Source organism: Lissotriton vulgaris, chromosome 11 (assembly GCF_964263255.1).
Source record: "Lissotriton vulgaris chromosome 11, aLisVul1.2, whole genome shotgun sequence".
Taxonomy (NCBI): Eukaryota; Metazoa; Chordata; class Amphibia; order Caudata; family Salamandridae; genus Lissotriton; species Lissotriton vulgaris.
In genome coordinates this window covers 165,630,824-165,654,880 of record NC_141699.1, presented here as the reverse complement: position 1 = coordinate 165,654,880, position 24,057 = coordinate 165,630,824, and the positions used below count along the sequence as shown (strand labels likewise).

The following is a 24,057-nucleotide window of genomic DNA, read 5'->3' as shown; positions in this document are numbered from 1 at the left end:
CAATTGGCACATTTAATATACTTATACATCCCTAGTAAAGTGGTACTACAGGTAACCAGGAGATGTAAATTAAATGCTATTAGTGGGCCTGCAGCATTTTTAGTGTCACCCACTTAAGTAACCCTTTAAAATATGTCTCAGGCCGGTAATTAAAGCCCGTGTGTGCAGTTTTAAACTGCCAATTCGACTTGGCAAAATAAACCTTTTGCCAGGCCCAAACCTCCTTTTCAATACATAAAAGTGACCCCTAGAATAGACCCTAAACAGCTCATAGGGCAGGGTGTGTTCTATTTAAAAAGTTGGCCATGTAGTTTTACATGTCCTGATAGAGAAACACTCCCCAATTCATTTTTCACTATTGCAGGGTCTACCTTTTTAAAGACTAGGTTACCTTATTACATTTAATAAGTGATAACTTTTGTTTGGGGGTAAGTAAGAATGTCAGGTTTGGTGTCTGAGGATTTGTAATTTAAAACCCTCTTTAATGGTAAAGTTGGATTTTAAGCCACAGTTCTGAAAATGCCACTTTTATAAAGTTTTACTCCAAAGAGGGAGTTGGCCCTAATTCACGCAGCTAGACTGGCTGGTAAATACAACTGAACAATTTATCTAGCTGACAGTTTACAATGCTATTTTTTACTTCAACAGACTAAGACCAAACTCGAAGATGTCTTGGTCTCTATAATTTATTATGTTAGTTATTTAAATCTGTTTCATGGAAAACCATTTCATTAGATTTTTTTTAAAACAAAGTTGGAAAACACTTTTGTTTATACATTGAACATAAAGACAAACTAACACAATGATCTAAAACAACAATACAAAATAAAACCAGTAAATCGGTTACAAAGTAAATTCCAATATTCAACCAGTCAACATTTCCACAGCAACACTCCTCAAAGTTTGTGTTTGTATTAATAATACATCCAGGGGTTGCTGACCAGTGGGAACAAATATTCAAGCTTCAAGGATTTACACATTTAGAAGTAATCCCCTTTTAGGCTCATCTTATTTTCATAGTTCCAGTGGTAAAACGTGCTGACGTGTTTCAAATCCCAACCTGATTCTTGGGATTTTCTTCAGGGCTAAGACTGGATAGAATCTGCTGAATGTGTGCTTTAGAACGACTTATCTTAGTAAGATAACAAAAGCGCTGCTCGTGTTGCTGACCGCCCGGTTATCTTGTGAGCACTAGAAGGAATCTTTTCAGGGACTTCTTGTGTTTGCAAATTTACGATTACACGTTTATTATTGTTTTTTGTGCACTCATGTAAGAATCCTCGTGTTACAATTAAATGTAGACACGTTCTGATTTTTCTTTACAGTTCGTTCAGCCTTTAAGTTATGGCGTGTAGCTCTGACTGGTCCGGACTAATTATACACTACTCACTGATTGCGCGTTCCATCGTTCTTATTCGGAACCATGGGAACCTCTCTCTCTTCTGTTTCTGTTCCTTTCTTCTTCTTTCCATTCCCCCTTTTCCCCTCCCTTCCTTTCTTCCGCCTCATACAGGCTACCTCTCAGTCATATACCCATGTGTCCTGATGATGATCCCCCTATTTTAGTTGGGATCAAAACGTTGTTGACTTATAAATCTTGACTCTAAACTGGATCACTTAAATTGTTGTGGAGCATAAGAGGTTTGTCTTACTGTGACTGTTCTGAATTTGTATTCTCTGATGAAGTCACTTTATGAATGAGTGCCCGAGGTACGGAAATCAGTTGACTTCCAACTTTTTTACCAACGTGATTTTGTATATATTTTTTCATTGTGTTTTTTGATTTGGTGTTTAATAAATACATTGTCTATCTATTAGGAGAATACTGACACAGGTCTTAATGCAGTTCTGTGTCCTCAAGCTCTTTTGTAGGGACTTTTGTCTCTCATAATACAATGTATACACTTGGTCCCTTCTGACATATAGGGTTCCCTTGTCTCTTTTAAAAATACCAAGGGCTCGTTAGCTGGCCTCCTGTTCTGAGCTACAGAGACACAAAAGCTCAAGAAGCCTCCTTGCTACTGCCAGCTGACCTACTGCACTGGACCTGCTGGAACCTGCAAGAGCCCTGCTGACCTCAGCTGGAGTGAGTTACTGATCTGCTAAGAGGTCCCTCCCAGGTCCATAAGACTTGGTATGGCATTAGTTGAGCTACAAGTAGAAGAAAAGGAAAATTCTTGAGATTTGGGCTTCTCGCGCCAAGATCTTGCCTCTAACTTCCAACACGAAGCTCCAGTGAACTCAACTTTTTGTGCTATAGCAACCTCAAGTGATGATCGGCAACTCGAGAGCTGCACTTCGTGCTACAGCATCGATAGCCTGCAGTGACAACCAACATGAAACTGTGATCACCAACGTGAGGCTCCAGCAACGACTGTCCACTATGCCTGACAGGATCTCCAGCAACACTTTCCCTGCTACTCCTGGCCGATCCACTGAGAACGAAACTCTTTGTACTGGACTTTAGAATGTAACTTGTTCAGGGGGACTAATCTGGTCCCTGTATCTGGCCTGCATTTCATCTCGATCAACCTGAACTTGTGACTTTCACCCGGTCTCGCATGACCAGATAACCGTGAGTGGCGCTTCGTGCTTCTAGGCACTATACTTACCGTAGTCTTTGAAATTGCATATCTCCGGTTCTAATCATTGGGCGTTTGACGCTTTGGTGTCCAATAATTGATTACATTTGATTCTATTTTCTAAATTGCTGTGAGATTTTTCCTCTGTTGCGTTTTCACTTTATTACTGTTGGAGTACTACATAAGTAGTTTACACATTGCCTCTAAGTTAAGCGTCATTGGTTTTGTGCCAAGCTACCAGAGGGTTAAGCACAGGTTAATTTAGAGACAACAGACAAGGATTGTGGCTATTGCTTGAGAAGGGCTTACAGCCCCCTCAACCAACAACCCAATTTCTCATATTTATGTATTTAAGATTCTGTGTAAAGAATTCTTATTCAAGATTTTACATTCGAGATTATGAATTTTCAATCTATGAAGCTACGTGCAGTACTCCAGTACCCTTTAAGGTGTGATCTACGCTCTGCAAAACAAAAACTCGACGGAGCGCAAGACAACAGGGAGTCTCTGATGACGATGCTATAGTCTAAACAGCTGGAAAGGCTAGTTTCTGTCTCCAATACTGCTTGCCACAGGCTTGTAGTTTCAGTCTTGAGATCTCTGTGTAAAAAGGGTTCCTGTTACGGTTTGAATACGATTAGACACAAGGAAGAGTGCATTTAAGTATACTGTCTCTTTATGTCAAGCACATACATTGTTCCCGTCTATAAAAACACAAAATAAATTTACCAACACTAACATAAATAAATTATCAAACGGTCTGGCAGATAACCGATAGTTCATCTTATTTACGTCCTTAAATAAGTCATGAGCTGGCTCCATGTCACTCCAAAACCAACAGGTCATCAATTATTACTAATAAATTGGCATGAGTTTGTGGCTGTATTACCTTATACTCTCATCATGTCTGATGTTGCTAGCTCCTTTACTGGAGAACCTACCTTTTCCGCAAGCTGCATTTGTTTTTTTGGCTAGAAGTCATGCTCTGATGTGAATTTCAAATTAAGCAGAATTCTGGTGTAAGAATATAAAAATGTGAAACAGTTCCACAAGTTCGTAGAGAACTTAATGAGACACACAACTCACCTCGTTGGCGCACCTGAATCGTCCTCAGTGCCAGGACATTTTGCTCATCGGAGATGAACTGTTTCATTTTGATAAATGGCTCCTTCCCCTTCACCGTGAGCTTGCGCCAGGGTTTGGGTCTGGCAAGGATTTCGCTGACGGACCCCTGCGAGAGCCCAAGCACATAGTGTCCAAAAACCCGCTGCCCAATGTTGTGCTTCAGCAGCTGTTCTTTCACTTGGAAGGCGATTTCAGAAGTATCCAACTGCTCCTCATCCACAGAGCCGGAACTGCTCCCCTCAGACTGGTCGCTTGGTGGGCCGGAATCATTATTGCTAGCAGCTGGATTGAGGTTGGCAGACAACAGATTTGCTTTGGCTGTGTAAAATGTGGATGGGAATGCCAGCAGGCCATTGTTCTCGCTCTTGAACACGGGTGGCATCATTTGCTTGGGAAGAAGCGTGTCCATGGGCATTCGCTCATTGCTGGCGATGCTGGGGAATGGGGAGAGGGAAAAGGATCTTTGTGCTTCGTGTCCAGTGATCGGCCCCATCAGAGTTTGGATGGAGCTGTTAGAAGACAGGTCCTCAACTGGTGGATGAGACATCCTCAGCGGAGAAGAGTATGATTTGTCCGTTGTTAAAGAGTCCTTCCCCAAGTCGTCTTCGGAGTGATCCTCTAAAAGATACAAGATAAAAACATACTATAGATGCTTGTTATAAGATCGGTCAGGTATGGCAAAACACACTTCTCCTATGACAAAGCACACTGCTGAAACATTAACTGCTAGGGCAGATTTTAGTAAACATAGGCTTTGATTGTTTGGAGTATGGTTTTGATTTGGCTAAGAAAAAAATGTATAGAACATATAATTCTAAAAACAATTAATCATACCCTGGAGTACTGGACTTATATAGTAGCAATTTGACTTTTCCAGTTATTGATTTAAATTTGATTCTGTTTAATTACTTAGAGATTAACTGAGCTATTACTACTCTCTGTGCAATAAACAGAGGGACTCTCTAAATCTTTTAGAGGGACTAGAGAAGCAGGTCTTCGGGTCTAGTACCTCTCCACCTGACGGTGTGGTGGATGAGAACAAAGTAAAAATAAAAAAGAGAGCATCTGGCATAAGTCTCCCATTGACTCAACCAATCATAAATGACATGATCAAATATGTTCCAAACTAAAGGTGCCAGGGGCAGGACTGTCCCATGAAACATGCAATAAGCTCAATCCGAACTCCCGCCCCTTCAGGCGGCATCACCATGCATCACGAAGCAGAAGTACAAACTATCCAGACTGGTAGACCACACTTCTCACGTGTACCTTGTTGAAACTTTTCCCATGTTATTATGGTTTCTCAGATGGAGCTGTTATATGCACTAATCTCCTACTTCTTTCAATCACTGCTCCAGAACTGTGCAGGAGGGCAGACAGTCTTTGTTCACTGCTGACGAGTGAACTTTAACTTGAAGGATAACTGCCCTATGAGTATCCTTGACAGTTCAAGGTGCAGAGAAAGTAAGGCAAACCAAGCCACTTAGGCCCTATCAAAATCCAAATTATTTGCATTACATGTATTGACCATGTGGACAATTCACACTAGCTGCAAATGCTCGTGTGGAAAGACAGTCAGGCAACTGTGGGCTGCAATGAATGAAACACAACTCAGGACACTTTCAGATTAATATTTCATGGCGGATCAAGGTTGATGCATTGGTCATTAAATATGCTAAACCCATGCAAACGCAGATCACCACAAACCAGAAGACAATGGACCCTTACCCCTGAGGCCAACAATACAATGAAACAGCTCGCCAATAGAGAGGTCTGACCCTGAAAATGAATTTTCCCAGATCGAAGATGCATGGAAGACTTTCTTGTGAGTGATTCTCAGACCTGTGCATTCTGGGTCATTGAGCCTCTATGGTGTCACAAAAATACAGACAGTGAAACCCTGCTACTTCCTGTATCTAGTGGTCTAGGCAGTGCAACACTTTGCTGAACAATAGAAGAGTTCATCTGATGCTGTACCTAGAAGATATGCAGACCCTGAGGACCCTACACACCAGGGGTGGTCCAGACTCCCAGTCTAGGGGACGCCCAGAGCCACCTGAGTGCAACAAACATCTGGTGACTGGGCTGGTTTCCCTGCAGGACAACACATTCCACAAGCACTGCGAACAAGAGGAGGGGCAAGTCGGCCTCATAAGGAGAACAACACTCCCGCAGTGCGGGAGCGTAACAAACTTCTGGTGACTCTGGGTTGGTTTCCCTGTAGGACTTCACATTCCATAAGTTCCATGGAGCAGAGGATGTGGCCTAATGACCAGAGAGCTCAACCTCGAAGCTCGGGAACTGGGTTTGGGTTTCGGCACGGATGCTTCACATCCTACGATTCTGGGCAAATCACTTAATATCCCCGTGCCTAACAAAAAATGTATGTGTCTTTCTGTATCTCAGCTGGTGCTCATGTAAAGTGCTCTGATACCTTCGGGTCTTGTTTGTGCTATATACAACTCCCACCACCCAAAAAAAGAGTCTCCTCATAAGCAGCACAGTGCTTCACAGCCCAGGCTCTGTCCAGGTGAAGACCAGGTCACGACAGGCCTGTCTGAGCCCAGAGGAGGTTGGACTGGACCCCCCTCCTAAGCCTTACTTTACGGATCTCGCTTGACTCAACCACCAATTCAACGGTATCATGGGTAAGCAGAAGATGGCTGGTAATACTAGCCTGCCCCATAAAGAAACAACTATTGATAGTATACAGGAGTGAGCGGTAGGTGTCATATCCAAAGAAGATATGGGGTACTTGGGCGGCAATCATATGGTTGATAGTGATAGAGCCCCCGTTCAATAAGTTCTTTAGGATCTGCGTGGGCCCAGCTGTTGTTGGACAGCCTTGAGCTAATGGGTAGGATCAAGAGATGGCCCATAACAGGACTATCTTGAATTCCCACCTTCTTCATGCCCTTATGTAGTCTTCCTGGCGTGCGTTTCTGCACTTAGACGTGACCAGAGGGAATCATGGGAGCAATTACCACATAAAGTAATTTTTTGGCTCTCCCAATATTTATTGTTATCAACAGCAACCAGAGCCTATGAACAGAAGGGTGGGTTGGCTGAGCCCCTGTAAAGCACATTTTTTGAAGATTGTACTGTTGTCAATTTTAGAAATTCAATATGTATGAGCATTTCTCCAAATATTCTGATGCTGAGCAGGGAGGTATATTCTCCTACCCGTGAGCTATTTTTATAAAGCACCACCTCACCTCGAAACAAACAGCATGTTACATAGGGTGACTGTCCCAAACCCGGTGATATATTGGCCACAGTCTTTAGGAAACATGCTGTTAAGCAATAGATATGAAGTATTATCATAATCAATGATTATTGACTGACTTTTTAAAAATGTTTCTTTAATTACATTTCTTCAGTTCAATAGATACAGGAGCCTGCATAACAAATATCATACAATCTCGTAACGTGTCGTAAACTTATGAAATTCTTCATATCAGCAATATAAATATTTAGACAACAGTTCTGTTTGAACCAGGGTCCTTTTCCAACCTTTCCCCTCGCCGATTATTGTTTGATGTTTTCAACCTACTATGGATGACACAGCTTGAGGTGAAACACAACACAGGCCTAAACCGTACAGTGCTAATAATAGCTTGTCTCCTATTCACATTTTGAGCTGGAATGTTGCTGGGATCAGATCGAAGCTGTCTGTCCCCGACTGCCTACCTCTGGTTCATAGATGTGACATCATTTTTCAACAGGAAACATGGTCCATTGCTCCATTTGCTGGTGATGGCTATGTTTGCTTCTCCATCCCCGCTTCACTCTTTAGCTCTAGGTGTGCTAAAGGTGGATTGTCAATTTGAATCAAACTGACTCTGCAAGTAGGAGTAAAGGATGTGGAAACAAAAAGTACCGAGATCCAGATTGTATTTGTAAAGGGAATGCACGATTTTCATCGTTATCTGTTTCATTCTTACAATAATGGCTTTGTGAATTCTATCAACACACATTTGTCCTCTCTATTAACTTTTGTTGCAGATTTAAAGTATAAGCATAGACCGCCCACGCAGGATGAAATTTTATTCTCTACAGGATTTTAATGATTAATTGTCATTAAATACTATTTATCTGGGCAACCCAACTTCTTACACCATTGTCAATTGAAGTGATCGTGTGGGTATTGACCTGGGTAGCCATATTAAAGCACATGATTTAACCTGCATGCTTGAGTTTGCAAGTTGTCAGGCCCTCAGGATGCCATCTTTTAACGGGAGGGCTTGTGTCTCAGTCATAGGTTATATCTTTTTATCTCAATGCATAATGAGATATCTCATACAAGGGGGAAATTCTTGACAATAGCTATGGAGATCAGAACCCCTTAGCTGCCTCGCTTACCTTCCGGTTGTCCAGAGCCAGCTGTCCTACTAACATCTTGCCTTATCCACAACCCATACACAACGGTCTAAGGCTGTCTTGGAATCTCCCAAACCCTTTCTGAATTGTCTTTCTGAAATGGACAATAGTGCATGTAGTCTGTCTGCTTTTCAGGAAGCGTGGAACAGATTTAAAACTACTTTATTAAAGCCTGTGCACAAACGCAATGCTCCCCATGGTGGTTTGACGTTGTCTGCCCTTTACGTCCAGACCTAGAGGCTTGGATGAGGTGCCCATGACTCGCTTGCTTTATAAATGAGCATTAAAAAGATGGAAAAGACAAATAATCAATGACAACTGGGAGCACCTGGTACTCGCTTTTGGTTTACTGCAAACTCTGCTAAGTTGAGTGGCAATTTAGTATCGTTGATGAGCAATCATATGTCCTCTGCACAGTGGGTTACCCAAGTTCTACAGGTATTTATTGTCTTCACTCTGATTACACCTCATTGATTGACTTTTCAAACTACCTTGATATGGGAGCTGCACCTATGATTACAACACATGACGAGACTGATGCCATATGCCAGAGCCCTTCAGGCAAAGCCCCGACACCTGATGGGCTACTCAGTGGTTTAATAAAATGTCATATAATATGTGTGGCCCACTTTTGACCAATACTTTCAACAACTTTGATTGCAAGCAATTACCTGGCTTGTGGTCCACATGGATTATTGTCCCTATATTTTAGAAGGGTAACCGCTACTGACCCAGCTCGCTCATTGACACCTCAGTCATAATTATAGGCAGAGTTTTACTCACCTGAATGTAGGATTGTGCCAAGAATAACAATATCTTAAATCTCAGTCAAAATGTTCTGGGAGTGTCTGTGTACAGAGGAGCAGTGGGTCAAGTGGAGAGTTATCCGACTCTTTATATATATAGGAGGATTCGTCACAGATGCATTCTCGCAACCTTCTTCTTTCGTGTATATATATATACATTCATAAATTAAGGTCCTTTTAAACAGTGCCAGATTTGAAATTCTTATTTTTAACAGTGTCCCCCCCGCTATCCTATACACAGATGGTGATGCCCATACTCCATAGGCCTTGCGTTGCCTTGTCAGCTCCTTCACTTGTTTTACGGCTGATCTTGATCTAATAACAAACTTTACCAAATTCCATATAATGGGCTATGGCCCAAAACGGTTCAGTGTGGAGGCCCTTGCAGAATTGGTAACAACAGATTAAATAGAGTCAATAGTTTTTTCTTATTTTATTTTTTTTGATTCCTCTGGATTTTGGTCCACCAACATTTCAAACTTCCACTAGAAGCGCAGTCAATCTATTGGTGAGCTTTTTAATTTACCACAACCACCAGGAGTCAACCATAGCCTTTCTTGGAATTTACCATAGCCAGTGTGGGGGTATGGGGCTCTACCAGCTGCTCATCCTTGCACCTGGAGGCGAATAATTTCTGCAGGCGTCTCTTTTCATTCCTTCCTTCTGCATCGCATTATATGTGACATGAAGAACAAGGGCTCCCTTTTTTAGAAGGTCATATAAAGCTGGGCCCAGTGTCTCTGTGGCTATCTACCTGGCTTGACTGAAGCGACCCTACTTCAAGCCTGCTCCAAGCCCACCCACTTTTCATACACTGCAGCCCGCTTTTCATTCAACCAGTGACTGGTGTCCGTATTGTGTGGCTTTACCCCCTTCCTCCCCATGTCGTTCAAGTTGTACATTTCCTGCTCCCCTCTCGTTGTCCATGTTTTCCTGCTCCAAGCCTGCCCCGCATCCCACTTTTCATTCACCCAGTTGTGTTGCCTTTAGGTCCTCCCTCTCCTCCTCATGCCGTTCAAGTTGTAAATACCCTGCTCCCCTCGGGTTGTCCATGTTTTATTTTGTGGCCTGCACACTCGTAATGGCCGCTCGAGGTGCCTCGCCTCACTTCAGCCCTTTCCCTCCACACACACACAGCCTTGGAGCACGCGTGGTACGGCGGGCAGGATCGGACCGATTGCATTTCCAATGCTTGTTAGTGTAGTCTGAGCATTCCTCAGTAACGGAAAACCAATGCTAAACAAGCATTTGTAATGCAATAGGTCTTGCATTACTGAAAGTTTGAGCTATTGGTGTTGCAAATAATAATGCAACGCCAATAGCTCTAACTTTCAGTAATGCGAGACCTTTTGCATTGTAAATGCTTGTTTTTCCTTCCTCCCTGCCTGAGTGCCTCCTCCCCTTCATCTCACCACCCCCTGCTTTACATTTATCCTTCTCTCCTCTTACTCATCACCTAATTCTCTCTCCTCCTCTTAATTTTACACGTGATCTCCTCCTCACAGGAGAAAATGAATAACAAAAATGTTTACTGTGTACAATATAAAACCATCAGTGCAAAACTGAAAAAAGCAGCGCATTGACGACATGGGAGAAACAGAGCTGCCTACCAGTGTTGGAGGACACGTGTGGCTTCTCCGTGTGGTACGTCTGGGACGAGAAGAAGGGCTCTTTGCCCACCAGCAAGTTGTCATCAGACTTTGATGTACTCTGAAAAACAGGCCGCCTTTGTTAGATCAGCCAAAGGATCCCAAAATAATGTGATAGCATAAATATATATCTTTTTTTCCAGAAGAGAGCAAATGACTTGCCTGGGAAAGGCTGCAGCTTGCGGAGGCAGACTTCATCGCTTTCAGGATGCTGTTGAAAAAATAATCAGGTTAATGTGGGAAGTGTCTGCGCGGCTCCGGGTCTTACTCACAAATGGCTTCCCTCGCTCTGTCTGGGCTGGGGCTTGTCTGCTTGTAATGTCTCATAGACGGTTATTTAGAGACGTCTAGTGGACTAGATCAAAGCAGGGATGGGGTGGAAACTGCCTTGGAAATTAGCATGAGGTTTCTTCTGAGGTCAACATGCTCACTTACTTATTTACTGATATTTTTAATCTAAAAATATGTGAAAATATTACTTTTATGACTCAAATTGGCATTTAGAGAGACATAAACAAGCAGCACAGCGATAAGTATTATCTAACTGAGGTAGAGCCAAAGACGTCAGAGAAACAAGTAACCGATGGCAGACAACTCAAAACATTTAATTTTATTTTACAACACCGTGGCAAGACATTTAGGGCCAGATGCCGGTCGGTATTGGCATTTCGGCCGTTACCGACCGCTATTTGGAGTTTCAGACGTAGGGGGCCTTACAATTTACCGAATCGGTAATTTGAGATGTAGGTGGCACTGAAAACAGTGCCACAGGGCCTTAAGGATTCGTTATTTACCACCAACTACTAATTGGTGGTAAATAACGAATACCTGTGTAAAAGCAAATCTGTGCATGTACACCTGTGCCATGTGGCCCACATACATGCCCTAAGGGCATGTATGTGTGTCACATGGAAGACAAGCCTGAATCAGGGGTGCAACAGGGTGTCAAAGTGACACCCTGCCACCCTTGACTATTCAGTAATTTTATCGAACCGGTATTTACCGATTCGGTAATTGCCATTGATTCCTATGGGCCTCAAGGCCCATAGAAATCAATGGCAATTACCGAATCGGTAAATACCGATTCGGTAATTACTGAATCTTAACGATTCGGTAATTGTTACCGAATATTTACCTGCATGGCATACTGATTTGTAAATACCGAATCGGTAAAATTCGGTATTTACGAATCGGTAAATGCCATTTACCTACATCTGGTTGACACAATTACGTAGTCCAGTTGTTCTTATCCTTTTGACTTGTGGACCCCCACTTAATCATCATTGGAATCTAAGGACCCCCAGTTCATCATTTTTGGAATCTGCCGATCCATTACTGGAAGTCTGAGACCCTGGCCTCAGCATTTTTCATGATTTAAAACCCCCAAGAAAATACAAAAATAGAGAAAAAAACATTTATCAAACAAATACACAAATGATGAAACATTTTGTAAGATTCACAAACAAATATAAAAAAATACACTTTTTAATTTATAGAGAATGTGCTTTCTAAGTTCAACTAAGGCCACCCATCATCCATACTAAAATCTGATTAATGAAGTTGCAATATTCGCACAGTACCAAATAATTTTTAACCTCATTTTCCCAATTCCTTCCAATTAACAGAACGTTTTAAACATTTTCAATCTTACATGTTGCTTATGTATTTACATATACTTTATTAATCTGTTGATATTATTTAATTTTCTAAGCAGTCACGGACCCCCGGGGTCACCGGACCTCAGTTTAAGAACGGCGGACCAACGAGATTCACACAGGGTAGCAACGCTCAGAGATTCAGAATTCTTGGGCATACACAAATACATGCCTAGCCCTTGCTGCTTTGTGTTATTTTCAGGAAACACACACAGTAACCGAGGCTAGGAAGGAATTTACTCTGTGACTGTTGGTTATCACATCTCCAACAAAGCATATCTTCCAAAACTCGTCAGTCTAAAATAATTTAAGTAAGCGGCGGAAAGCCTTTAACTGTTTAGAGAACACTCTGCTTGAAATGTTGTTTTGAGATTAAATGAAATCTTGATCAACTCATTTCCTGGAAGCTCTAAAGTCTCCGCTTCCTGCTGCCAGGATGTCACCAGGATAGGTTTCTGATCAGATATGACAGTCTTGCTGCGGGGCACGCGCTTCCTAGAATGGTTCTCATGGCTGCGGGTCTCAGGGAGGAGATGGTCTTTGATCCACCCCATCAGAGTTGCTGACCCTTTCCTTCAAGCGTTCAGACTGTCAAAGGAGCAGTCTCAAAGCCCTCTGCCCCAGGCTTGTGTAGGCACCAAGCCTTCCAGGAGAGGCAGAGCGGTGCCAAACCTGCTGAAGGGAGGGGGCCAGGCAGCCCCACTATCACAATGGAGCGGAGTGAAGAGGACCCTCTCCCCTAGATAGACCCAATGCTCCCTTCTCCCCCCACCCCACATGCTTGAATACTGCACCTCAGCTCGGTTTTTATTTCTTCGTAATCCGCCTGGCTCCGCAACTTTTCTTCCAGCTTCTAAACGGATTCAAAGAAAGAGAGATGGAGTTAAAAAACATAAGGTTATCAGTGCTCAGCATTAAAGGTGATAACAGGTTATTTGCACTCCAAGTGTGAAATGTTCCTCAGCGCGTTGCTTTTTAATGGGATGCTCTGCTACTAGAAATGCTGCGTTTAGATTGTTATTTTGAGTAAATAGATGTGAAAAACATGAAGGTGGGGGTGGGAGGAGAGCCACCTGGGCTCCGCTTCTGATGGCAGGAAGAGAGGGCGAGATGGGGGTGTCCTGCCTTGTGCTTCATGAGGAAGTTTGAAGCATAGCTGTACTGGGGATGTCTAAGAGGCCCAAAAGGACTACCGCCATGCCAGATTTCAGAATAGCCACAAGGTATCCAACATACAATGGGCCTCATTGGGAGTGACCCAGTAATCCAGGGGTTTGCACCCGTATTAGGATCCCGAGTGGTGTGCACGCCTTATTCCCCCATTTCCAGGTTTGCAGCTAGAAAATGGGGGAATTTGCCCTGCAGTATCACCCGATCATTTCACCAGCCTTCACAGTGAGCCACACACGTATCTCAGCCGGAATGATTCAAGCAGTCAATGTGCTGTGCAAATATACAGGTGAAAACTTCATACAACATTCTCTATTGCAAGAACTTTGTAGCGAATGTGCTTGTTCCAACCAAGCACTGCTTTAGATTTTGGTGCTAAATCCCGAGGAAACACCACAAAGAGATAATAACACTACAGTGAAAGGAGCTGCATTATTACACTGAACCTGATGTACCACCTTTTTCCTCACCTCTTTGCACTTGGTTACCACTGATCTTTTCCTGGTGGTAATTTCTGTCATGTAGTGTGGTATTACAGAATATCAGCAGGATTGGCAACCCTGTTTGCAGCCTTATAACTGGGCGAGCCTGCATTCGTGAAGGCTCTTGACAGTATCAATGGATCATCACCACAAGGTTTGACCTGAAGCTGGCAATCTGAGGCACCTATTGAATCCACCGAATGGTGGAGGACTGCCGCACAGGTGATACCATAGAGCATCTCCGGCTACATTAGCTCTCAGGCAACAGATTCCTCAATCAAACGATCAATGAAGGAATTGAGAAGCGCGCTTCAACATCCAAACATGGCTCTCGGCCTCACTAAGCTTTACTTGACATTGTCATTTATGATCTGAATTTTGTCATAGCTAAAGACTGAATTCTGCTGAAAACAAAGGGAAGCATGCATTCAGCAGAAGCCTAAAAAACAGAAATAGAGCCAGAAACCCACATCCATTTGAGGCAGAGTGGATGAACCAAAACCACCGCACAGTATCTGGAAGGTCGAGGTCACCTAGGGTGATTCGGTGAAGTGCCACTCTGTACCCACCAGAATCTGCAACTCCCAAAGTTATGCTGCTTCCGCTCGAAACCACACACATCAGGCTGATGGGGCACAGCTGCTGCGGCATCTGCCAAGACCATCCAGGACTATCAACGCGTCACTGACTATGGCATCTCTGAGCCTGGGCATTATGCAGCAGAAAAATACTTCTAATTTAAATGCGGTGCTTTATGTAATAAGTAAACTCTTCTAATTTAAATGCTGTGCCTTATGTAGTAGTTAAATACCTTTCATGTATATGTTATGTCTTATGCAATAAATACCTCTCATTTATACGCAATGCCTTATGCAATAGGGATACCCTTCTAATTTAAATGCTGTGCCTTATGCAATAGTTAAATACCTCTCATTTATTCACTGTGTCTTATGCAATAAGTAAACCCTTCTAATTTAAATGCTGTGCCGAATGGAATTGTTTAACCATACTAATTTAAACTCTGTGCCTTTTGCAATCGTAAAACACTTCTATTTTCAACTTTTTAATGCCTGTAAAGTGAAATAGGAAAGCAAATGCTTCCAAAATAGTGCATCTTTGTGGGGCACGGCAGTGCATCTGCAACTGGAAGAGTGAATAGCGTTAGTGCTTTCAGTGGCGGATCTTCTGCTATGGCGGAGGAGCGTCACCCCACTGCTTTCTCACAATGCGAGAAGCAAAAATATAAAATGGTAATAACTTTTAGTTATTACCATTTTATGTTTTTTTTGCTGGCGGGCGGGGCTGCTCTGCATACGGAGCAGGGCAGGGGAGGAGTGGTTTGCCCACTCCTGAGTGCGCAATGACTGTTTGGTCAGCCCTCTCGTGCCGCCCAAACCTGTCATGCACACTCCCCTGTTCTCCTGCATTGAGAACATGCCCACCCCTCCAGCCCCTGGTTGAGCACCATGTCACGGCACTCAGACCAACCACAATGCTCCTTCGGAGCATTGTGATTGGCTTAGGGGTGGGAGCCTGGCTGCCTGCTTCCTGTTCCGACCTGGAGTCCGACACAGGCAAGCAGGAAAGAAGACATTGGACCCGGTGATGGCAAGGTAAGCTTTATCTGTTCTTATTTATTTATTGAAGCCCGCAGCAGCTCCTCCCCCCTGCATTCACCCCTCCCAACCCGTGACTTGTGCCGGCCGCCCCTGACTGCTTTCCTTTAACCCCTTCGCTGCTGATGACGAGCTCAGCTCGTCATCAGCCACAGTAGTCGTGTGCGGATGACGAGCTGAGCTCGTCATGTAACGCAGCTTTTCGTAAATTGCCGCACACAGCGGGAAAAGCCACCGCAGCGATGCGGTTAAACTAAGGGCATGTGAAAGAGCTGCACTTTGTTTCTGCAAGTTTACAGAAATTCTATGGAAAAAACAACTTGCAAGTTTCACAAAATTTGCAAAGTTGTTTTTTAATTGTGGGATGAATGAGTCAGAAAAATTAGTTTTTGGAGGAGAACAAAACATGCAAATATACCTTGGTTATTTTCATCAATTATTTTGCACGATGGAAGAAAAAAACTCTTGAAAAACAGAACGGCTTTTCCATAGGCATTGTTCAATACACATTTTGCAATCTTATGAGGTTTAACAATGAACTTACAAAACAGGCACACCTACTTTAGGCGTGGCTACAGATGAATGTAAAGTTATTTAGAACATTGGAATGTTGAGCACTCCGTTGAAGACCATGGAGTGCTCGGGGCTTCTAATGGCTGGTATAAGCCCAGAGCATTAACATTCCAATGTTTGTTCATGACAGTTGATTTGAACGAAGGCCTCCAGGAGCCCGAGGGTATTTCAACCCCCTCCTGCTCTGTGAGACCTTTGTTTTACAAATTAGAACATTCTGTCCTCTAGGGGCGGAATGCTCTAATAAGCTTGGAACCCTCCTTAGAGGGCTCTACCGGTCATTAAAGTCTCGCTCCAGCATTAAAGGTCCTCGCCTTCAGCTCAGGCCTTCACAGCAGGCTCCAAGGCTATAGTAGTGTTTCAAGAACGATGCAATAACAGTCCACAACCAGCTACCTCTCCTGACACTCGTTGGCTGTATCATTTCATTAGACTATAGCGCCCGCATCCTTCTGCCAAGTTCACGCTTTAAAAAAATACCACGTCCAATACATATGCCAATTTGATCACCTTGAGCTCTCATCTTTTTATATCAGCCCTGTTCTATCCCCACCTGTCCATATCCGCTCAACACGCGCCCTCTTTAACCATGCTCTAGTAATTAGAACTCCTTTTAAGTGGCGGTGATTAGTGTGTCTCTAAAACGCACATTATATATTAAATGGCGCTCATCTGCACGGCTGAACAAGATGCGCCTACCTCTATTGCCTCCGATTTCATTGCCAGCTGCCGCTCAAGATCTGCAATCCGATTGGCTGACGACTCCTCCAGCTCTTGCAACGAGTTCTGCAGGTGCTGAATGTCCTTCAAAAGGCTGAGTATCTCCCGGTCCTTTGCAGCCAGGGCGGCCTCTAGCCTCGCCCCAGAGCACACAGAGTGGCCCGCCTTATCCTGAAACAGAAGTACAACAGCGTTTCACAGATTATTCCAAAACAAATGTAATATCATTTTATGATCAATTACAATACTGCTTTCAGTTTACACTACTACTTTCGCTGATTTAGGTAGGGATAACAAAGACAAAGAGAAACACACACTGGTAAAGCCAAGAGATCTGATTTCAATGTGTCAACGTATATAAATACAGGCTTTCTCAAACGCCGTTTACGTGTAGTACATACACAAATGCTGTTTATCACTTCAAAGACTAGCCTATTGGGATTGCCAATGCTGTGAAAAAAACTAGAGAAAATGGATTGCTTTCTGGAAAGAATTCATATAGGAAATAAAAGAATTTAAAGTAATAAAAAGCTTGATGACTGAGTGCACTTTCAGGTGTAAAGCCGTTCCTCGTGCATGCCTATGGAAGTACTTCCTGGAAGGTGGATGATGCGCCAAAGAGTCAATACTAGGAGGCGAGAGAGTCGCACTCCCCTGAGTGGAGCCAAAGTCCCCCATATATATTTTTAAAAGTTGGTAACAATACGCATTGCAGACAACTGAGCTGTTGAGCCAGTTCTAAAAACTAGGGTCCCACATTTCAAGAATTTCAGTGAGGGATTATTTCTGCTTATACATAATGATGTTATGTCCTCCTAAGCAAACATCAATGTATTGTCAAATTCCCGGTCCACTAAACAGCAAAAGTGCAATGTGTAAAAAAAAGCACAACAGGCCTTGGTTGACCAAATACAGACTCTTTCCTGCTCCCGCTAGATCTCCAAGCAGACCCGGTAGAGTTTGAGGCCTTCTGACGTAAGAGCAAAGTGAGAAGGTGGACCTTGAGAGAGCTGCCTTGTACTGCCCTAGAACTGACATTTATATGCGCTGTTTTCATGGGATGCTGTGGCCCTCTCCTGTGTCTGGCTCCTGTCATTCCACCGTGTGACATTCACTGTCGCCGGGGACTGCTCAGTCAAATCTCCATAGACAACGGCTCCCTACCCCTTTCTTCTGGGGCCACACGCCTCCCCCCCCCCCGCCCCCCGACATTGTTTTGCGGCCCCTCTCCCTCCTTCCACTCACTAAACATTGTTTTGAGGCCCCTCTCCCCCTCCCACTCACCATTGTTTTGGGGCCTCTCTCCCTCCTCCCACTCACCAAACATTGTTTTGGGGCCTCTCTTCCTCCTTCCACTCACCAAATATTGTTTTGGGGCCCCTCCCACTCACCAAATATTGTCTTGAGGCCCTTCTCCCTCCTCCCACTCACCAAACATTGTTTTGGGGCCCCTCCCCCTCCTCCCACTCACCAAACGTTGTTTTGGGGGCCCTCTTCCTCCTCCCACTCACCAGAGGCGGCACCTCTCCCTCCTCCCACTCACCAAATATTGTTTTGAGGCCCTTCTCCCTCCTCCCACCCACCAAACACTATTTTGGGGCCCCTCCTCCTCATCCCACTCACCAAACATTGTTTTGGGGCCCCTCTCCCTCCTCCCACTCACCCAACATTGTTTTGAGGCCCCTCTCCCACTCACAAAACATTGTTTTGGGACCCCTCCCACTCACCAAACATTGTTTTGTAGCCCCTCTCCCTCCTTCCACTGACCAAACATTGTTTTGGGGCCCTTCTCCCTCCTCCCACTCACTAAATATTGTTTCGGGCCCCTCTCCCTCCTCACACACACCAAACATTGTTTTGAGGCTCCTCTCCCTCCTCCCACTCACCAAATATTGTTTCGGGCCTCTCTTCCTCCTCCCACTCACCAAACATTGTTTTGCGGCCCCTCTCCCTCCTCCCTCTCATCAAACATTGTTTTTGCGCCCCCTCTCCCTCCTCCCACTCACCAAACATTGTTTTGGGGCCCCTCCCCCTCCTCCCACTCACCAACCATTATTTTGCAGTCCCTCTCCCTCCTATCACTCACCAAACATTGTTTTGGGGCCTTCTCCCTCCTCCCACTCAACAAATATTGTTTTGGGGCCCCTCTCTCTCCTCCAACTCACCAAACTTGTTTTGAGGCCCCTCTCCCACCTTTCACTCACCAAACAATGTTTTTGCGGCCCCTCTCTTTCCTCCCACTCACCAAACATTGTTTGCGGCCCCTCTCCTTCCTTCCTCTCCTCCCACTCACCAAACATTGTTTTTGCGGCCCCTCTCTCTCCTCCCACTCAACAAATATTGTTTTGGGGCCCCTCTCCCTCTTCCCACTCACCACACATTGTTTTGCGGCACCTCTCCCTCCTCCCACTCACAGAACATTGTTTTTGCTGCCCTTCTCCCTCCTCCCACACCCCAAACATTGTTTTGTGGCCCCTCTCCTTCCTCCCCCTCCTCCCGCTCACCAAACATTGTTTTTGCGACCAATCTCCCTCCTCCCGCTCACCAAACATTGTTTTGCGGCCCCTCTGCTTCCTCCCCCTTTGCGGCCCCCCTCCCTCCTCCCGCTCACCAAAGATTGTTTTGAGGCCCCCCTCCCTCCTCCCACTCACCAAATATTGTGTTGCGGCTCCTCTACCCCCTCCTCCCGCTCACCAAACATTGTTTTGCGACCTCTCTCCTTCCTCCCCTCCTCCCGCTCTCCAAACATTGTTTTGCGGCCCCCCTCCCTCTTCGCACTCACCAAACATTGTTTTGCGGCACCTCTCCCTCCTCCTACTCACAAAACATTGTTTTTGCTGCCCTTCTCCCTCCTCCCACACCCCAAACATTGTTTTGTGGCCCCTCTCCTTCCTCCCCCTCCTCCCGCTCACCAAACCTTGTTTTGCGGCCCTTCTCCCTCCTCCCACTCACCAAACATTGTTTTTGCGGCCAATCTCCCTCCTCCCGCTCACCCAACATTGTTTTGCGGCCCCTCTGCTTCCTCCCCCTTTGCGGCCCCCCTCCCTCCTCCCGCTCACCAAAGATTGTTTTGCGGCTCCCCTCCCTCCTCCCACTCACCAAATATTGTGTTGCGGCTCCTCTCCCCCCTCCTCCCGCTCACCAAACATTGTTTTGCGACCTCTCTCCTTCCTCCCCTCCTCCCGCTCTCCAAACATTGTTTTGCGGCCCCCCTCCCTCCTCCCACTCACCAAATATTGTTTTGAGGCTCCTCTCCTTTCTGTTTGGTGCGTCAAATTAGGAGTGTCAACCGGGCCATTTGTGAACAGGTTGGCCGTAACCGGAAGCCTACCCTCTTTTCGAGGCCTGCCTCTGCTTGTGTTTCCTTTTATTATCGGGTGCTCCCCATAACCCTGCTATTTTCTGTTACTTTTTTTCTCTCAGGGGGGGTTCCACCCGCACCATTGGGATGACAGGGCTCAGACGCGCCACCATTATGGCGGTCGTGCGGGTCCCCCGTATCGGTGGGAGGCGTGGTGCGCCACGCACGATAGTGACGCGGCGCCCCCGGCCTTCCCTCGATTGATTGGTTGCCTGTGTGAACCAGAAGCACTTATTAGTGCTTTCGGTCCACGGGCCCTGGCAAACCGGTCATGACCGGTGTTACGCTACCCTACACTAGGGTATAAGAAGGCTGGGTAGCAGGAAGGTGGCCTCTCTTTATCTGCCGCTCCCCAGCCTGGCCATCCGTCCTCAATGGGTCCGGGGCTCTGGCGGAGGTCCCTTAACTGCTATGCTTTTCTTTATTTCCCTGCAGGTGCTTGCTGCAGGAACTGGATGGTCTCTGGGATGCTCGTTGGTGGTGGCCTGGGTGCCAACGTCGTGCCTTGCAGGGTTCGATCGTCGTCAGAGAGCTGGGATCGATGGCAGGACTTGAAGGCGGATGAGCGGTGCTAGGGAGTCCAGTGGGAGTTGGCTGTGGAGGCGCAATGCTTCGGAGCAGCGTCGGTTTGAGGCCGGGGACAGCGGCGGCTGTTTTGGAGTGCGAGGCGGGCCAACCTGGGATCTCATCGGATCGATGGCAGGACTTGAAGGCGGATGAGCGGTGCTAGGGAGTCCAGAGGGAGTTGGCTGTGGAGGCGCAATGCTTCGGAGCAGCGTCGGTTTGTGGCCGGGGACAGCGGTGGCTGTTTTGGAGTGCGAGGCGGGCCAACCTGGGATCTTATTCGCTACTGGAAACATTGACCGTTATCCTACGGTGAGGAGGGTGTAGTGGACAAAGTTAGGCATCCGGTCGAGATGTGGCCACTTTAAGAGACTGACTGTTAGGTCAGTTGATTGGCGCGTGGTGCTAATAAGGCGATAGTCGGGGCTCTATTCTTGTGTTGGCCGGTATTTGTGTTGTGTGCAGACTTTGTTGTCTTGAGGGGTGCGCTTCGAAGAACACCAGGTGTTGTGGGTCTCGGTGTGACGTTAGGTTGACTAGAGGAAATTTTTTCGAGCAACTAGCAGAGCTCACGGGACCAGCAAGTGGAGGCGTGGGATGCGAGCACCAAATGCAATACTCTATTTTAAAAGGGAGTGTGCCTGCACTACGCAGCGCTGTGCGGTGGTTTTTGGCTCTTCTCACAGGGCTGGGTCCACAGAATAGGCACCTGCGTGAGCCAAATCCAAGGTGATGTCACCGGGCTGCGAAGGATCGTGGGTAATAGGCTTACGTCGAGTTACTTGGCTCCAGGCTGCGCGTAATTTACATTGTTCCTGTAACCTGTCTGCGGGGGTTGCCGAATGCGCTTGCACAATGGACGGTTTCAATAGTATGTGAGTGGTGCACAAAATATTTAGGCAGGCCGGTGCTCTAGACGTTGAGTACCTGCACCTTTTTTGTATTTTGGATATCTGGTCACGTCGCGTGATCAAGGTTTGTGGGATAGATTTTGTCGAGTGACTGCGGGGCACCTGCTTGTCACTCGCGACTGCTGTTGTGGGATGGGTATTCATGAGACCTCATCTCGACCTCGCCTAGGCCGTCAGGCACTTACTCTCGGATTCAGTAATGAATGTGTGGTCATTAATCAGGGCACGGTGTCAGGGGAATGATCCTGTTGCTTTGTGGCTGCTTGGACTTGCGGATTCTGACTAGCCCACGGGCAGCGTAGCAGGTCGAGCTCACGGTTCAATCGCACATTTTTCCCAGTATTGTTTTTTTTGGGGGGGGGGGGCGAGCGAGCCAAGCCCTTTAGTATGCTGAATGCGCTCTCCTGGCGTGCAGAGATTATAGGGCCATTGGGTGTCCCTTGGTGCCATAAGGCACCAGAGTGCCTGCTACCGTGCTTTGCCACTGACTCACGGCACACTGTGGGCAGCCCGCAACATGCTAACTGGGCAGGTCTTCTCCCCCTTAGGTGGTCGATGAATAAGATGGGTACAGTTGGGGCCAAACATTGATTGTGCTGGTGTGGGCTGAAGAAGCGATCACATTGATATTGTGGAAGGGCCTGAATGAAATGGGTTAATGAAATTGGGTATGACTAGAATTGGTGATGCCCTAACAAATAGGGGCTTGTGGCCTTGGGGTTAAGATGTCTGACTCTTACTATGAAGGTTGGGTGGTCATGGCCAGGTGTTTCCTTGGCTCAGGTAAGCCACAAAAAATTTGGTGTAGGGCCCTTTAAGGGCTGAACATGGCGTGGGGACGGAGATAAGAGCAGGGTAGGTGTGCAAATCCAGCGGTTCCCATGGTTTGCATAAGCCGCAATAACTGTTGTGGGCCCTTTGTGGGCTGAACGTGGCCAGGCGATGGGTACAATAATCCCCATGAAGCTAGAAAACTGGGTATCACGGCAAGGACATTGAACACATGTGATGCCGGGCAAAGTATTTGAGCTCCCGCGCAACTAGGAAGGGGTCCTTATGTAATGCAACTGGTGTTATGCTAAGCGCTCTCGTCTAAAAGCTGAAGTTTAATGTTCCTCAGGTAATACAACTGGGGCTATGCTAAAGCGCTATCATTTGAAAATCTGATTTCAATGTTCCCCATGTACTGCAACTGGTGCGGTGCTGGGCGCTCTCAATTGAAAATCTAAATTCAATGTTCGTCATGTAATGCAAATGTTGCTATGCTAGGCGCTCTCATTGAAGGTCTAATTTCAATGTTCTTCATGTAAAGACTGGTGCTATGCTAGGCTCTCACAATGGAAAGCCTGATTTCAATGTTCCTTATGTAATGCAACTGGTGCTATGCTAGGCTCTCACAATTAAAAGTCTGATTTCAATGTAAGGTTGAAAAGCCCAGTTTCGGGACAGGCAGCCATCGCAGGCTGAGGACCGTTCATGCTTAAAGTGAGCTTGGGCCGGTTCACAAGAAACACAAATCCTTGCTGAAACGAACAGCCGGGTTAGCTCGCTCGAATTCTCATTCCACATTTTGTGGTATTAATTATTCAAGAGTACCTATGCACGCGTGTGCTGCTACACATATAAATTAGGGGTCTGTGTCAAATAGCGTCTATGCACCCATCGCAGGTACATGTATTGATTAGAAACTAGTTATGTCACACAGTGCCTCTGTGCCTGTGACTTAGTACACGTAGTCATTATATGCCTGTGGTTTGTCACACGGTACCTATACACCCTTGTGCTAGTACATTTATGAATAATATTAATGTATTGTGTCACACGGCACCTATGCACCCTTGTGCTTGTACAATCAAGCATTATATGCCTGAGGTTTGTCACGCAGTACCTCTGCCACGCAGTACCTATGCACCTTTGGGCCTGTACAATAAAGCATTCTATTCCTGTGTTGTGTCACACTGTGCCTATTCCCCGTGGACTTGGGCACAGTTAGGCATTAGATGCCCATGTTGGGTCATACAGAACCTGGGCACCCTTGTGCTTGTACAATTTTTTACTGGATACGTGAGTGGTGCCACACAGTGCCGATGCATCAGTTTACTTGCGCATTAGATGTCTGTGTTGTGTCACACAGCACCTATGCACCCCAGGCTGTGGGTGTGGGTGGTACAGTCTCAGAATGTAGTCAATAGGGCTGGCATGAAAACTGTATCTCTTATCAAAAGGCTAAGAGCACTAATCTTCTGTGTTTTAATGTCCTTAATGTATGGCTCAGATACCTGGGAAGTAATCAAGACAGCAATGACGGCGGGATGCATGGGAGGTGATCCGCACAGCAATAACGGCAGGATGTGGACAAGAAATGAGACCGGAATATCTGGAACGGGTGTGGCAAGCGGCATCATCGAGTGTGATGAGCAATCAAGTGAATAGCTCAGAGGTGCCAGCATGCATGGGTGAGAT

At 45.7% G+C, this 24,057-nt stretch overlaps 1 protein-coding gene across 1 annotated transcript in view; it reads right to left on the bottom strand.

Moving 5' to 3' along the window:
- CUX2 (cut like homeobox 2) overlaps window positions 1-24,057 on the bottom strand; it is an 853,070-nt gene that overhangs the window by 104,851 nt on the left and 724,162 nt on the right. The window contains exons 12-16 of the mRNA XM_086943029.1: window positions 16,738-16,929; window positions 12,992-13,050; window positions 10,705-10,753; window positions 10,504-10,603; window positions 3,669-4,325 (exon numbers count right to left, since the gene is read on the bottom strand). Of these exons, the coding sequence (XP_086799155.1) occupies window positions 3,669-4,325; window positions 10,504-10,603; window positions 10,705-10,753; window positions 12,992-13,050; window positions 16,738-16,929 (1,057 nt within the window). The remainder of the gene's footprint in view (window positions 1-3,668; window positions 4,326-10,503; window positions 10,604-10,704; window positions 10,754-12,991; window positions 13,051-16,737; window positions 16,930-24,057) is intronic.